This window comes from Mesoplodon densirostris, chromosome 9 (genome assembly GCF_025265405.1).
Source record: "Mesoplodon densirostris isolate mMesDen1 chromosome 9, mMesDen1 primary haplotype, whole genome shotgun sequence".
NCBI classification, from domain to species: Eukaryota; Metazoa; Chordata; class Mammalia; order Artiodactyla; family Ziphiidae; genus Mesoplodon; species Mesoplodon densirostris.
This window is the reverse complement of record NC_082669.1, coordinates 18,824,432-18,841,117: the sequence shown is the minus strand read 5'-3', so window position 1 is coordinate 18,841,117 and position 16,686 is coordinate 18,824,432. Positions and strand designations below refer to the sequence as shown.

At 40.6% G+C, this 16,686-nt stretch overlaps 1 protein-coding gene across 2 annotated transcripts in view; it reads right to left on the bottom strand.

Moving 5' to 3' along the window:
* Nucleotides 1-16,686, bottom strand: part of PRKAR2B (protein kinase cAMP-dependent type II regulatory subunit beta) — a 113,978-nt gene that overhangs the window by 20,939 nt on the left and 76,353 nt on the right. For both annotated transcript variants that reach the window (XM_060107762.1, XM_060107763.1), the window contains exons 4-6: nt 14,214-14,297; nt 3,813-3,919; nt 183-336 (exon numbers count right to left, since the gene is read on the bottom strand). In XM_060107762.1, coding sequence (XP_059963745.1) covers nt 183-336; nt 3,813-3,919; nt 14,214-14,297 — 345 coding nt within the window. The remainder of the gene's footprint in view (nt 1-182; nt 337-3,812; nt 3,920-14,213; nt 14,298-16,686) is intronic.

Here is a 16,686-nt window from a genome sequence, read left to right as displayed (position 1 = left end):
TTAACTCAGCACAGTCCTAGTGCCCAATAGTTCGGCATCTAGTAGTTGCTTAATAAATTCCCTGATGACTGATGATGATCCCCAATAAATCTACCTATTAGAACTAAAATACTGTAGCCACCTGGCTTCTGTCGTAATGATTTTTACAAATGACATTCAGGTCAAATAAATACTTCACTCACCAAGCCCCACAGAGCCCCGGGAGAGGTAGCAGTGATCGTAGCTGCCCTGGGCGTGTTGTACATTAAGGCCAGTTCGCCAAAACTCCCACGATTGTCATAGATGCCAACACACCTTCCAACACCATCACATTTCACGTAGATATCAAATGTTCCTCTGTTGCACATGTGAAAAAGAAGACGTAAAAGTAATTCAGGTAAAATCTCATCACGATAAAACGTGAGCCCTGGGAAATACAACCTCACTCTTTTTTTAAAAAAAAAAATCATTGATTGCTTAGTCTTATGGCTGGGACATCGTAACACTGTCACCCAGTTAAAACTTTAAATGTCTAGAAGGGTGAAGAGTGCCCTGGCCCAGCCATTCAGTTTCCTCCCAGATCCGCCACTGCCCCCAGCTTCTTCTACATCCTTGAAGAGGTCTTTACGTCGGGGAGAAGCAGGAAGGAGCTGGCTGGGTGCACTGGGAGCCTTCCGCAGGCACAGTAAGGCAACAGGGGTCCTCCCTGAGACGTAGGACACACCCAAGGGTGACAGCTGAGGATGGGCTCTTAGTTTCCTTTCCCCTCTAATGACAACAAGGAATAAAAGGGCATCAATATGTGAAAAAGACACCACCAGTTCCAGACAAGCAGGAAGAAAAGACCATCCACGGGACGAGGGTAAGGCCCATCCATGTGTCTGTTGTCTCATCGTCTGGGGCAAATGAGACTAAACAACAAATGTTTAAGGTATTGAAATAAATGATAAAAATATAACTAAGACTGCAACCAAATGCAATATGCAAAGACAACCATCTGAAGGAATGCGTGTGAATCTGCTGACTGCAGTCATCTCTGAGTATAAGAACTGTGGAGGATTCTAGGGACATTCACTATGTAATTAAAGAGTTTTTGTTTCTAAAACGAATACATATTACTTTTGAGATCAGAAGAAAATAATTTTTAAAAAGAATAGAGCTCTAACCATCTGGTCAGGCACTGCTGTACAGTACTCACAGGGTCCTTTATAATCTACAGGAGGGGCCGGCAAGCTGAGGCCCAAGACTGGCTGCCTGCTTCTGTAAATCAAGTTTTATTGGAAAGACAAACACACCGGCGGTTTCTGCATTCTCTGTAGCTGACTTGTGCTATGACAGCAGAGCTGAGTAGCTGCAACATAGACCTCATGGCCCAGAAAGCCTGCAAAATTTACTCTGTGGCTCTTTATACAATCTGGCCCTTCATGTTAGACCGACCCCACAATCTAAAAGTGGCAGAAATTCAGGCTAAATATGTGATCCTGGTCTTTTTATAGTCTTTCTGTGCTTATCTTTTAATTGGGTTTCTTTTTCTAGGCAAGTAAAACAGTCACTGCGCTGCATATTATCCAGATCCTATATTTCTGGAAACTGCATTCTTCTTGTGGAGAACTGTTTTTCCATGTACTGTATCTTATCAGAGAACACGGTTTCAAGGCTTGCTGAAACACCTGTGAGGGCAGGCGGGAGAAATTCTTTGGCTTTATTCTGTTGGCTAAACTCTAGCAAAGACAAAACAGGGAGTGCTTTTAAGATTAAGAAAGGATTACGAATGGTAAAGATACCACAAAAGCAAACACGTAAGATATTAGAGACAAAAGATATTCATGAATAAGAATAACTGGCTTTTAATATAATTCATGGCTAGAATGGCTGTTTCACGGATACCCTCTGGAATTTGTTTCATGAATAGTTATTTTTCAAGTATAGATTCATTTCTCTATTTATACTCTTTACACATTTGCACTAAAACTGCTTTCTATGTTTTCTACTTTGAATAGGATAAAATAGACAACAAATGGGTTGACGAGAAGTATAGTGAGCTATACTGGTCCAGTTGAAATCGTATCAGTCTAAAAATCTGCTAAAATACCGTGTGCTGCATTTTCATATAGATTTCTCCCCTGAGAACGGGAAGCCCTGGGCAGGGCAGAGTCATGAAAAGAGCACACACAGTGGCCAAGAGACCCAGACGCTGGGTCGGCTCCACACTCATCATCTGGGTGAACTTCGTCGACTCGCATCACTTCTGTGGGCCTGAAAGTTGTCACCTGTCGCAAGGGTGACGAGGATCTAACTGAAAAGGGAAGGTGCTATATACAAATGTAGGGCGTTTTTATAGTCAAAATACCTACTAAAAGAAAATTATTCCTGTACTACCTTTGGGGTTCGCATAGACCCCTACAATTCTATACGATTAAACAGCTGAGTGAATTTCTGAGGTGTTTCGTTGATGAAAGCTGTTAATGGTACCAGAATCATGACTTTAATTTACATGTGGGACAATTCTAAAATCATCGAGTCCAGCCCCAGCCCTGGCTAGTGCAGCTCTCCCGGGTCACCACGGACTTAGGCGTGAGGGACTGAGGGACTCAGAGAGCATGTGCTACTGATGCATGAAAGGTACCACCCACAGAGCCCAGATCAGGGAACAAGGGCTAAGCAGATGGGGGCGGGGGGTGTGATTTTCCGTGGAGCCTCTGAGTAGAACACAACTTGGCCCAGAGAAGCAAATGTAATCCGACAGATCAGGCTGGGAGATGATGTGTTCCATGCAAACAGGGCGGGCGTTGGTGGTGGTGGGGTGCTTGGGGAATCCAAAAGTCTCATCAACACCTCATCACCATGTCACAGAAGTGCAGAAATGAAGACTCAGTCCAGGCTGCACACCTTTTACATCTTAGGGCTGTTACCTAAGTATTGCTAAAAGCACACTGTTCTTTTTTTATTTTATTTTATTTTTTATTTTATTTTAATTTTTTAGAGCTGATTTTAATTTAATTTTACTTTTTGATACAGCAGGTTCTTATTAGTTATCTATTTTATACACATCAGTGTGTACATGTCAATCCCAATCTCCCAGTTCATCACCCCCAGCCACCCCGCTGTCCCCCCTTGGTGTCCATACGTTTGTTCTCTGCATCTGAAAAGCGCACTGCTCTTTGATGAAGTCAAGCACAACTTAAATTTTCGGAAATTAGATTTTCAATATAAACGCAGGCCTTCTCACTTAAATAACTTCTCTACAGAGTTTTTAATAGACAGACATAATAATGCATAAACAATTTCTGGAAAGACACGCAAACTGCTCCCTCAGCTGATTAGATGATGCTAAAGCAGTAGGAAGAGAGACTAACTTTTCACCTTAGGCCCCTCTGAAATATCTGAATCTTTTAAACCATTAGCATGTTTTACTTCATTAAGTAATAACAGAAGAAACTTTTTAGAAAACATAATAACAGATTGAGTTATACGGACTCAATATCCCAGATGTTGTATTATGCTGCTATTCTCAGAGTAACAGCCATCTCTAACTCTGGAACAGGCATCACTACCTCTCAGTTAGAAGTTAACAAATGAGGCTCCTCCCAGTAAATGATGGATTTCTAGATTAACCAAAAGTCACCAGTCTTCCACACACTATGCCTCTTTCCATGATGTAGCATGGTTTCACTGCATGGGTTCACTGTAGGTATGTAGGGCCAGTTACACAGGAATAAGGGTAAAGAGGCAATAGCAATTATCATACATTAATCTGTCAGGCGTTATAATAGCCACTGAGATTTCCACAAAAGGTTCATTACCTTTCAGCAGTGAAGTTACACAAAACTTACCTATCAATTACATAAAAGTTGTCGCCATCATCACCTTGATCAATTACATGTTCCCCTTCTTTGACCAATTTTTCAAACATGGCATCTAATACTTGAGACATCTGCTCCTATTTTTCAAAAAAGAAAAGAGAATCTTGGTTTATCTAGAACATGTTTAGCTTTATATTTAAAGAACCATAATTAGCTTATACTTCTGTCAACAAGCTCAAAGAACTGGAAATATCATCACTGCCATTAAGTCTTGTCAAAAAAAATACACAGAGGGCTTCCCTGGTGGCGCAGTGGTTGAGAGTCCACCTGCCGATGCAGGGGACACAAGTTCGTGCCCTGGTCTGGCGAGATCCCACATGCCGCGGAGCGGGCGGAGCGGCTGGGCCCGTGAGCCATGGCCGCTGAGCCTGCGCGTCTGGAGCCTGTGCTCCGCAACGGGAGGGGCCACAACAGTGAGAGGCCCGTGTACCGCAAAAAAAAAAAAAAAAAAAATACACAGAATAGTCCTCCTCACCACATACAAACCAGATGATTATATATTTACTCTCATATTCAGTACCTGAATAAAAGTAATTATTAGTCTATTTCAGAATATTTGCAACTATTACCACTTTAATATGAAAAATTAACCACCAAGCCATCATATATACCTTGTGAAATATAACCTTAGCAACTAAAATGATCAAGTTAATAAAGAACTACTGGAAATGTCTTTTAAAGATACCTAAACTTTTAAAAAACTTCCCTATTTTAGTCATCACTAGAATTTATATAGAGATTACCTAAATATTTAGTGAATTTAAATCCTGACTCCAATCCTTCTTGGTTTAGCACTAAAAACAAAATAGAAACCTAACCAACAAAAGCAAAACCAAAAAAGATTGTAGCCAATATCCCATCACTATCTTTTGTCACTCAGGTTCTCTTCAAGAAGCAACCATATACCTCCCTAGGACAGATTTATTAAAACTGAAGCCAGAAACATCAAACCTATCAGTCAACAGCTATTAAAAAATTTTTATTCTGCTGAAGTGTGCTTGTCAACGCTTAAGGATAAACCTTGGCTAGTGAGAATCAACTAGGAGGCAAAAGAAATCTTTCCTCAGAACAAATACAGGAACAATTCAAAAACCTTTGAATAGTTAAAAACAAATGGATATGGAGAAACAGTATGGGGCACAGTAACAGAAAAGTCAGAAGTCATAAGAAGGCTTCAAGTCACTCCCAGGCCAAAATCAATTACTATTATAAACAAATTAAGGAGCTGAAGACAGATTAGAGGGGGAAAAAGATGCAAGTGGAAAACACAGGTTGAAGAAACAAAATATTCTGGATCAGAGCACGAACAGACCACCTGTGATTCTCTTCTTTTTGAGACGCCATTAACATTTCATAGAGACTATCAAGGTACAACTCCACAACCATGAGAATGGGAAGGGGAAACTGGAGGAGAGATTTCTAGAGCAAAGGGAAGTTAAATGGGGGCAGAGAGAGCATGCAGCCCAGAGAAGGGCAGGTGGGCCTGCAGTGTGGAGGGACTGACCACCTATCAGAGCTCCAGAGGTTCCAGATGGAAACACCCGGTCCGGTCAGAACAGGACTGAGACACAGCTGAAACAGGTAGACTGATTCAAAATCCTCCACGATCAGTTGATACCTTCCTTCCAAATGCCTCAACCCTGAACACTGAACACCTGGCAACCAATTATTAACCCCAATTCTTCCCAGACAAAAGATCAGAGTCAGGTTCTTGGGAGAAACTAAATATAGGAGAGAACTAGAACAGCTACTGTGAAGATTGGTGCCCTGGAACAAGGACCTTCACTTGCTGGGATGAGGGGTTCCCCCATGTTAACAGCTGGCCCCGTCACTCAACCAGCAGGACACTGGTGGACAGCCCTGCCATACTTATTCAGGGCTCCACATCAGCTTTCCGTGGCCCCTCTGGTAGCCTACAAGACTAAGATAAACAGCAGTATAACACCAAATGAGCTAGAAAATTCAAGAACAGTGATGAGCTTTCAGAAAGTTCTACTTTGTATACCCAGAGATGTTCAAGACAATGTTATATCCATGAGATGAAAAACAGGATATTTAGAAAAAGAGCCAGAGAAAAATGGGTAAGTTGAAAACTGAAAATATGATTACCAAAATTTTTTCTTCCTTTTAAATATTTTATTTTTGAGAGCAGTTTTAGGTTCACAGCAAAATGGAGCAAAAAGCATAAAGAGCTCTCATAAATCCCCTGCCTCCACCCAGCCTCTCCCCTACTGTCAGCATCCCCACCAGAAGGTACATTTATTACAAGTGATGAACCTACACTGCCATCATTATCACACAAAGTCCGCAGCTGACATCTGGGTTCACCCTTGGTGCGGTGCTGTACACTTGGTGAGTTTTGACAAATGTGTAACATGTACCCCCCATTACAGAATTTTCTTGTAAAAGAACTAAGAAGGTAAATTAAAATAAAAACTTCAAAGAAAGTCGACAGATGAAAAGACAGAGGTTCCAGACAAAGTGATATTAGAGATAACAGAGGGGAGAAAATAATCAAAGAAATATGGGATGAATTTTCCAGAACCACAGGATGTTAGTTTTCATACTGAAAGGGCTCACTCAAGGGCCTGGCACAATCAAGGACCAGAACCTCCACACCCACACGACAGTGTGGTTTTAGAACATCAAAGATACAGACCTGACCTGCAAAGCTTCCAGAAAAGGGGGAAGGAGCTCTTAAAAACACAAAAAGATGTTCAACTTCTTCCAAAATAAAGAGGAATGCAAATCAAAATTGAAAGGAGATACCCTTTTTCACCTGCCAGATTCAGAAAGATAAAAGTGTTAGACTAACACACTGGTGGAGATGGTGTGGGAAGGAAGGTTCCTCCAGCAGATGGCTGATGGGAATGGGTCTCAGAGGGCGCGCTGTCAACAGTCGGAATCATTTCAAACGCGCTACCCGTCACCTCACTATTCCTTGTCTAGGAAGTTATTCCATAACACATTTGTGAAATGACATGTGCCTGGGCATTCTTCACTGCAAAATGTGCATTGTAATAGCAAAGAACTGAAAACCCAAGTTTATCTACAGGGCTCTGGATAAATAAGTTTGATACATCCATGCACTGGAAAGCTATGCAGCTATAAAAAAAGTATGGATTTTAGTACCCCTATCTTTTATTGGAGTTGCTGACAAGCACGAGAACACTCAAAGAAGGGCAACCAGGAAATGTGAAACCCTGCTGTAGGAGGAACTTCAGCGAACACATGCTATCTGCAGCCACAATGATGATGTCGGTGATTCCAGAGGCCAGGACTGGGACTGCTGGGTGGAAGTTTCTGGAGATTTTGGAACAATGTAAAGACCTGCCTAAGAAGGACAGCTGTCTAGCAGTGACAGGGCAAAGAGATGGGCTCCCTGTTCCTGTCAAGACAGGCTCCCCACCCCCCACATGCTGTCAAAAGGGCTCAGTGGTTTTCAAACTGTTTTCTGGAAGCCAGGGATTTTTTTTTTTTTTTTTTTTTTTTTTTTTTGCGGTACGCGGGCCTCTCACTGTTGTGGCCTCTCCCGTTGCAGAGCACAGGCTCCGGACGCACAGGCTCAGCGGCCATGGCTCACGGGCCCAGCCGCTCCGCCGCATGTGGGATCTTCCTGGACCAGGGCACGAACCCGTGTCCCCTGCATCGGCAGGTGGACTCTCAACCACTGCGCCACCAGGGAAGCCCAAGCCAGGGATTTTTGAGGAGGTGCTTCATTGATCGATTCTGTAAACAGTTGATTTTTTTAAACCATTTTTTAGAATTGAAGTATAGTTGATTTACAATGTTGTGTTAGTTTCAGGTGTACAGCAAAGTGATACAGTTCTACACATACATTTCAGATTTTTTTCCCCTTATCGGTAATTACAAGATATTGAATATAGTTCCCTGTGCTATATAGTAGGTCCTTGTTGATTATCTATTTTATATATAGTAGTGTGTATATGTGAATCCCAAACTCATCCTTAAAGTGTGTTCTAACCATTAAATCTTAAAACTAAAGTAAATCAACATGTTCGGATGGATTATATATACATTTTTTAGGAAGTAAAATTTCATGTCACATAAAATTAACCATTTTAAAGTGGACGAGTGGCCACAAAGTTGTGCAACCACCACCTGTACCTACTTTCAAAACATTTCCGCAAAAGGAAACCGTGCACCCATTAAGCAGTCATCCCCCATTCTCCCCTCCCACTAGGCCCTGGCAGCCACCAATAAGTTTTCTGTCTCTATGGATTTATCTATTCTGGATATTTCATATAATAGAATCACACAATATGTGATCTTTGATGTCTGGCTTACTTCATTCATTATAATGTTTTCAAGGTTCATCTAATGTTATACCATATATCATACTTCATTCCTTTTTACAGATGAATAATATTCCACTATATATATATATGAACACACACCACAATTTACTTACCCATTCACCTGTCGATGGACACTTGGGTTCTTTCCGCCTTTTGGCTATTGTGAATAGTGCGACTATGAACATTCATATACAGGTATTTATTGGCACACCTGTTTCAATTCTTTTAGATCTATACCTGGGAGTGAAATTGCTGAGTCATATGGTAATTCTATGTTTAACGTTTTGAGAAACGGCCAAGCTGTTTTCCACAGTGCCTGGACCATTTTACTTCACCACCAGCGACGTACCAGGTTCCGATTTCTCCACATCCTTGCCAACACCTGTTATTTTCCTTTTTAAAAAAACGATACCCATCCTAGTGGGGGTGAAGTAGTATTTCACTGTGGTTCTGACTTGTATTTCCCTGGTGACTAACCATGCTGAGAATCTTTTCATGTGCTTATTGGTTATCTGTATATCTTCTCTAGAGAAATGTCTATTATTTAAGAACTCTGCACATTTTAAAGTTGGGTTGCCTGTCCCTTTTGTGGTTGAGTTCTAAGTGTTCTTTCTATATTCTGAATACGAGGCCCTTCTATAAAGCTCTTCTAAGAGTTTTATAGTTTTACAGCTTACATTTAGGTCTCTGATCCATTTTGAGTTAATTCTTTTTTTTTTTTTTTGCGATACGCGGGCCTCTCAGTGTTGTGGCCTCTCCCGTTGTGGAGCACAGGCTCCGGACGCACAGGCTCAGCGGCCATGGCTCACGGGCCCAGCTGCTCCGCGGCATGTGGGATCTTCCCGGACCTGGGCACGAACCCGTGTCCCCTGCATCGGCAGGTGGACTCTCAACCACTGCGCCACCAGGGAAGCCCTTGAGTTAATTCTTGTACTTGGTGTGAAATAGGAGTCCAACCTTGTCCTTTTGTGTGTGGATACCCAGCTGTCCCAGCACCATTTATTGAAAAGACTATTCTTTCCCCAGTGAATGATCTTGGCATTTTTGTTGAAATCAAACGGCCATAGATGTATGGGTTTGTTTCTCGACTCTCAACGCTATTCCATTGTTCTGTGTGTCTATCCCTATGCCAGTAACACACTGTTTTGATTACTGCAGCTTTGAGGTAAAAGTTTTGACATTGGCAAGTGTGAGTCCTTCAACTTTGTTCTTCTTTTTCAATATTATGTGGGGTGCCTCTTCTTGTATATACAATGTTAATACATTAGACAACAGCAAAATGCAATGTGTTTTCATGGTTTAGCTTTATAATACATAAATGCTACCAATTTAAACTTTTATAAAAATAAATACTGATAAAAATAATTTTAAGAAAGAATATGAAAACTCTATAGATACAGATAAACTGTTAGAAAAAAAAAAAAAGAACTGGGCAAGAACTCTACGTGTAGAGTTTGCTGCCACCAAAATTTTAAAAAGAATATACTTGTATATACATAGGGTAACCCTAGAAAAATATGCATGATAGTGCTAAAAGAACTTGGCTCCTGAGAAACTGGATTGCTGGGAGACAGGGATGGAAGGGAGATCTCCTTTCACTGACTACTCTTTTGTTCCTTTTGAATTTTTGTAAATTCTAGCATACTGATTTAAATTTTTTAATTAATTAAAAAACCAAACTCTCCATTTAAACAGAGAATATAACATTACATCTTTATGTGGGTAAGAAAAACTTTAAGAAAGATGGTGATGGGTTTGCAGGATGTGGCTTTCATCCCCACCCTGGGTCCCCGTGTGAGCTCTAGCACCTATGTGTGAAACAGCAGCCAGGGCTGAAGATGAAGCCAATGGGGGGAATTAAGACAGTGCCTTCTCGATGTGGTGCTAATTGGGAGTTGATCAACCCAGGCAACATACGGTCACCTATCAAAATTAGGAAGTTTGATTACATGGTTTACTAATATTTTATTTGCTTATTATTTATATTTCAACTCGTTTAGAGCAGATGAAGGGGGACTATCAGCTTTATTGATTAGCTAGCTCTAGCCCTGAATGTCAAGTGGAGAAAAAGATGAAATATAGCGCTATAGTAATTTTTTTTTCTTATCCTGGAATTAGCTGCATTTTAAAACATTATCAAGCTTAAGACTTTGTACATGGATAAATGAAAAAGTAATCCCTGATAAAATACAGAACATCTATTTCTTTTAGAACTTCTCGATGTGACAGGTGTCTGTTCTAGTCAATCAAAATGTAATTTCCCCATAATTATGCACAGAGTGAAAAGAACATAGGAAATATTTAATATGCAGAGGCTTATCTCCGTGACTGACAGCTACTGTAGGAAATCCACATGTTATTCGCCTACAGAATGTAAATTAGAGACTGAGCTCAGTAAAAGGGCTTTGACTCCCTTAAAAAATAACAATTTACTCTCCATTAATGAAAGGGCCTATCATATAGCATAAGAAGATTATTTCAGTTTGCCTAAAATTAGAAATATTTCAGAAGAAAAATGGCCTACTGAGTCGAGCATTAAAATATTCATGAAAAGAATATCTTCAAAGAGGTTAATAATTATAAATGCTGTGCTCAATGTATGAATATACAGAACTCCAAGGAAAACTGTTCTGAGGTCTAGGAGGTGCTAGATTTTCAAGCTAAACAACGCCGTTAGGAAAGTCAAGTGGGACAGTGGATGCAAAGCCAAGACTGTTCTTCTTGCTGGTTAGTAATTACGGCTTCCCCTGCCTCCTTCCAAGTTTTTCCATTTCAGGAAAAGGCACCACCTCCGCTGCCAGACACTGGGGGTCACCCGAGACTATTCCTGTCAGGTCTCCATTCATTCAGTCAGCAGGTACCAACTTCTGCTCGTCCTGAGTATTTTATGAAACCATCCCTTCCCCCCTCCTCCTTAGTTGGGCGCGTTTCTTCTCCCTGGACCGCAGCATGGCTCTTTCCTGGATCCACTTCCTGGCACGGAGGGCGGTGCGGTCTCCTCACTGAGCTCCTTTCCTTTGTTCCTGACCTATCCGTCTCTCGCCTTTAACTCCATGCCCTACCCTGCCACCATAGTGACCTCAGACACACCAGTTACTTTGTCTGCTTAAAATGCTACTGCCTATAGTGTGTGTCCACTGCTACGGTGCTCCTCCCTGACATGGCGCGCACATCTGAGCCCCACCACTGGATGTCTTCCACTTTAGACTCCAGCGTTAACGCGCTCTGTGCTTTTCGTTCAACTGGCGATTTCCGACTCATTTTCTGAGGCTCGTCTCAGGTGGCCTCTCCAGCTTCCTGGATCCTCACGTGGGGCTGAGAGACCCTCATCCTCTCATAGCACCCTGACCGTATTACAGCATTTATCATGCTTTACCAAGTTGCTTTGTATGTGTATTTGAATCCCTCACTAAATGATAAGTTCCAAGAGCACAAGAACCATGTCTAAGTATTTTTGTGGCATCCTATGCCTTCATACAGGCCCTGGAACACAGTGGTTGGTCAAGGAATTGACCTGAAAGGAGCTGCTATATGATAGGCAGATTATATAAGTGGAATATATAATTCAATTTAAATGCATTTGGGTTATGGCAAAAAATGTGTATGATAAAAAACTAGAAAGCTGCTTAAAATATGAACTTAACTTAAAATCTTCAATCTGTTATGTTTGGGGATAAATTTCTTATTCCAGGTGGTTATTTGCTGAGAAGAGTTAATTGTTACTTATTTATATTCTGTATCATTCATAGAAGGATTTAAGATAGTAGGGAAATAAATCAAGATGGTATGAGCTCAGATTCAAAAAAAGATCTTTTGGAAACAGTTATGTAAATATATTTACTTCCTCCCTATAAAACATTCAATAATGATAACTTATGAACTTGGTAATTTCATCAACGGGCTTTTTCTTTTTTGTCCCTATGAACTGTGACCTTTAAAATATATATATTGAAGACCTTCATCAGAGCAGCGAAATCTAAAAAAAAAGGCTTAAAAAATGCCTATGTTTATAAAAATAACCATTTTAATTAAAGATGCTCCCTGCCAGAATATACCAGAAAGTTTTTTAAAATTATTTTAAATGCAACCAAAATTTTCACAATGCTTTAAAAGAGTTAAAGTTGAAACGGCAAGAAAAATCAATTTAATTTAGAGGATGGAATAGAATAGGCAGCATGCCAGGAAATTATAACTGGCAGTGATTTCACTCATGCCTGTTCATCACTTAGTGTTTGACTCCACAAGATCACTGTTCGGTCACTGCTGAAGCATTAAAATACTGGTTGAATTGAATAGGGAAGCATGCAAACAAAATAACATATGGTAGTACCAAAATACTGACCTCGAACATTTTCACAGTGGGCTCTGGTCCTTCCTACTCAAAGTATGGTTGTGGGCTGACAGCGTTGCTATCACCTGGGACCTTGTGAGAAATGCAGACTCTCAGGCTCCACTACCGATCTACTCAACCGGAATCTGCATTTTTAACAAGATCCTCTGATGATATATAGGCATATTAAAGCTTGAGAAGCACTGTTTTTGGTGACCCTGAAATTCTCCCACGCAAAGCTCTGGCCTGAAAATAGAGAACCTTCTTGGCTGAAGCCTACCCCTAAGGATAAAACTAAGGATTAATTTCATAGCTGTCTTCTGTGTGTATCTGAAGCAAAAGAATTAAATACTTAGTTTAGTTCCAATAGCAAAATTATCATCTTATACACACACATAAAGTTGTATCTTTCCACTAATAATTATTTGGTTTCATTCTGGTGGGAGATCATTAGAGATCATAGTTTCATGTCCTTTATTTCACAGAATCATTATCATTCTAGACAAATGAAATCTGAGATTACTTGGAAGCCCATCAAAATTTCGCAAGTTCCTTTTAGTCACTTATTCTACTATTTAATACTACCAGGAAGATTTTCCATTCATAAACGAAATTCCTAAATTTTCTATCTTAATCCCATTTCTTATTCTTCCATTATGAGAGAGAACCACCAGCAACCCTTTCTTTAGAGCTCCTAGTTTTGCAGACTTGGTGATAACTCTAGAGGACGTGGATCAAAGTGGACAAAACTTGTATTATGTGGCCCTAAAATAAAATCTCCAAAGTCACACAATATAATCTGTGATCCTGGAGGACATAACATTAACATAAATGGTATTAGAAACAAAAGAGCTTTTAAAAATAATTTCAGGGTATAATATGACCCAGCATAGAAGACACTGTATAAAGCAGTACGTTCCTCTTTATAAAAATGGCCTTTTTCAAAAGACCTCATCTTAAAAGAGTGGGTCTTGATTAATGCGCTCTTCTCTAGGGCATCAATCCGAAAACTATTAAGATGTTGAGTTTGACCGAAAAAAGAATCGAGCTAAGTTACCAAAGTTGACTCAGGTTTCACATGGGGAACATGGCAGCAGGGTCTCTTTCCCAAAGGACCATATAGCAGTGAATAAGCAGAATCCATGATGAAGGAAGCACAGCATTTAGGTCAGGGTGAAGGGCAAAGGCTGAACAGTACGGTCACTCTAGAAATACACCCCAAACCAAAGACTAGAGATTTCAAAATCTTTACAAAGAAAAAAAATCCCTCTACCTTTAAAGCCAAGTAAAACTTTCCTTTAAAAATATGTATAATATGAAAGTCATACATTAAAATAATGACTATTACTGACTGGTGAAAGAGGCATTCCCCCATGGGCCCTGCACATCCCTACGTGTTCCTGTTGAGTGGGCGAAGAATGCAAAGTCTTAACCTCTCTTCACCTGGGCCACTTCTCAGGGCTGTGTTTGCAGCAAGTAACCTTGAGGGATGAGAAGCCTTCCACCGACAAACAGGCGCTCACTCCTTGCTATGACAGGAGTGACCTCCCCAGCTCCTAGAACACAACCCACTTCCTGTGCAGACATCTGCAGTGGGGCCTTTACGTCGCCCTGGGTGATGTTAGCTTGTAAAGAGGGTGAAATATCCAAGATCCTGCACCGTTCTCCACACAGACACTGAAAAAAAAAAACAACGTTGCTACTATTGAGATTTTATCTTACCGGATCCAGGTTCTTAAACAGCAGGATGTCTTTGCAAGCTTCTTGCAATCGATTTCTTTGATCGTCAGTTTTTGGATGTATAATCTAAAAGGACACCAAGTTAACAGTTAGTCTCCTCACCTTGCTCATAAGGGATAAAATTTCCTAGCAGGATATTAGAAGGAAGAACGGTTAGTGCTGAGGTTCACTTTAGTGACTAGACATTAACTACCAGCCTGCTAAATAGGGGCAAGTCATACAGTTTGTCTCAGGGAGGTGGTGTACATTCATCAATACACTACTTGAAAGTTTTTCAAAGGAGTGTTTCCCCCAGGTTAGCAAGTTCATTCTGTGAGGGTCTGCATTGGCTAATCACTAAAGACATCAAGGCTCCAGCCAGCAGGAACATACAAAAGGACAACATGTTGTCACAGCTATGTTGAAAATCTACAGAGTGCCTTTATTCTGCTTAATACTCTTTAATACTGTTTCATACTCTTTACCATTGAATTTAATACTCTTTCAGGATGTAGCTCTTTCCTTCAAAACTTGATAAAGTCTCTAGAAGTGAGTAAATTCTTACCTGTATATTGCATTAGATGTTAAATACATTTTTAGGCACAATGTATATAAAATAACTACGCCCACGGAGATTGATTTTCCACAGGGAGCAAGCAATCACGCACTGTCACACCAAGGAGACTATGGATCTGAGGGAGAATGAATCCAACAGTCCTGGTGCGCTCATCTGAGAACGAGTTCAAAGAAAACCAGTGTACTATTTGCTCAGAAACTTTCATTCCCGAGGGTAAAGGCCAACAGAACGCCTTCTGTAAGTGCGGCCGGCCAACCCTCCTGAGTCCCTTCTGACCAGCAGAAGGCTCACGGACTTGGCCCCGAAGGCCCATTCTTCTGCGAACTGTGTAACTATAAGATGAGTCTGCGAGACAAGAGATGGTCTTAAAAGCAGAAGACATCGAGTTGGTCTCCTGGAGACCCACACGCCACCTTTCCCGATTCTAACGTTCACACACAGAGTGACTGGAAGAGATGCTGAAGAGCAGGAGCCCCACCATCACAGCAACCAGGACCGGGCAGCGGTGAGCTCTGTGCCCATGAATACATCAAAACTCGCAACGGGAAATTAAAATCAGCATTTCAAAGCCATCTCAGATGGCTAAAAATCAGAGACCCAAGAAGAACTGAGGAAATGTACGTATATGTGTACTATTTATGTGTGTACTGCTTATATACTATACACACACAAAAAAGCAGTATACACAGTATACTGCTACATACTATTAGCCAGTGAGAGAGGACGTTGCTGCAGTTTTTCCTCTGAGGGTAAGGGATATGCAAACTTTTGTTTCCTATCTAATCAATATTCACCTCAACCTAGATTCTGCGATGGCACGTGGACCCAGAAAAAGCAGATCCTCCTGCCTAAGAACTCACTGCTATACAAAAAACTTTAAAAATTTGGATATGAACTTAACCATGCCAACCAAAATTCGCACGTGCCTACTTCAAATAAGGAAGGCTAACACAATAAAACAAAAAGTTATTTCTCACTTCACAAAAGCCATCTGGAACTTCGAACTGAAGCAATCATAAACGTTTGCCTGCTGAGCAGCTCTATCCTCAGAGAGAAAAGGTTGGGGATAATGTGTCGCCGATGCTGAAATGACTTCCTAGGCCCAAGATGGAGCCACCTCTGCCCAGGGTGCCACATCAGCAAACCAAAGCTTAGATAACTCTCGTGTCCCTATAAATGCCCCGCTTTTCCAGAAACACAGTATACCCAGTCAGCCAATCCCCAAAAGCCAAGCCAAATCTGGGCTCTATGCTTACTTCCTTGTTCCTTACTCTTTATCCTATAAAAGCTTCCTACCCTCCACCCTATTTTGCAGCTCTCTGGACCCTTGGGAATGGAGACTGCCCACTTCGTGCAGTGTTAAATAATGTTTGTATCACTTAAACTGTCTTTTTAAATCATTTTTAACACCAGCTTGTACCTGCTTTACCCTTGTCATCAATTTAAGTCTTTCTCTCCTGACCCATTCACTTTGTATTAACACCTCACACAAAACCCCACCTTTTGCTTTGCGACCACCTAGAGGGGTGGGATAGGGAGGGTGGGAGGGAGACGCAAGAGGGAGGGGATGTGGGGATATATGTATACGTATAGCTGATTCACTTTGTTATACCACAGAAACTAACACACAATTGTAAAGCAATTATACTCCAATAAAGATGTAAAAAATATATACATATATATAATGGAAAAGAATCTGAAAAAGTTATACATATAATTGAATCACTTTGCTGTACACCTGAAACGTTGCAAATCAACTATACGTCAATAAAAAAAATTTTTTGTTTGTTTTTTTGTTTGTTTGTTTTTATTTTTATTTTTTATTTTTTTAATTATTATTATTTTTTTGCTTTATAACAAATTTAATCAGTTATACATATACATATGTTCCCATATCCC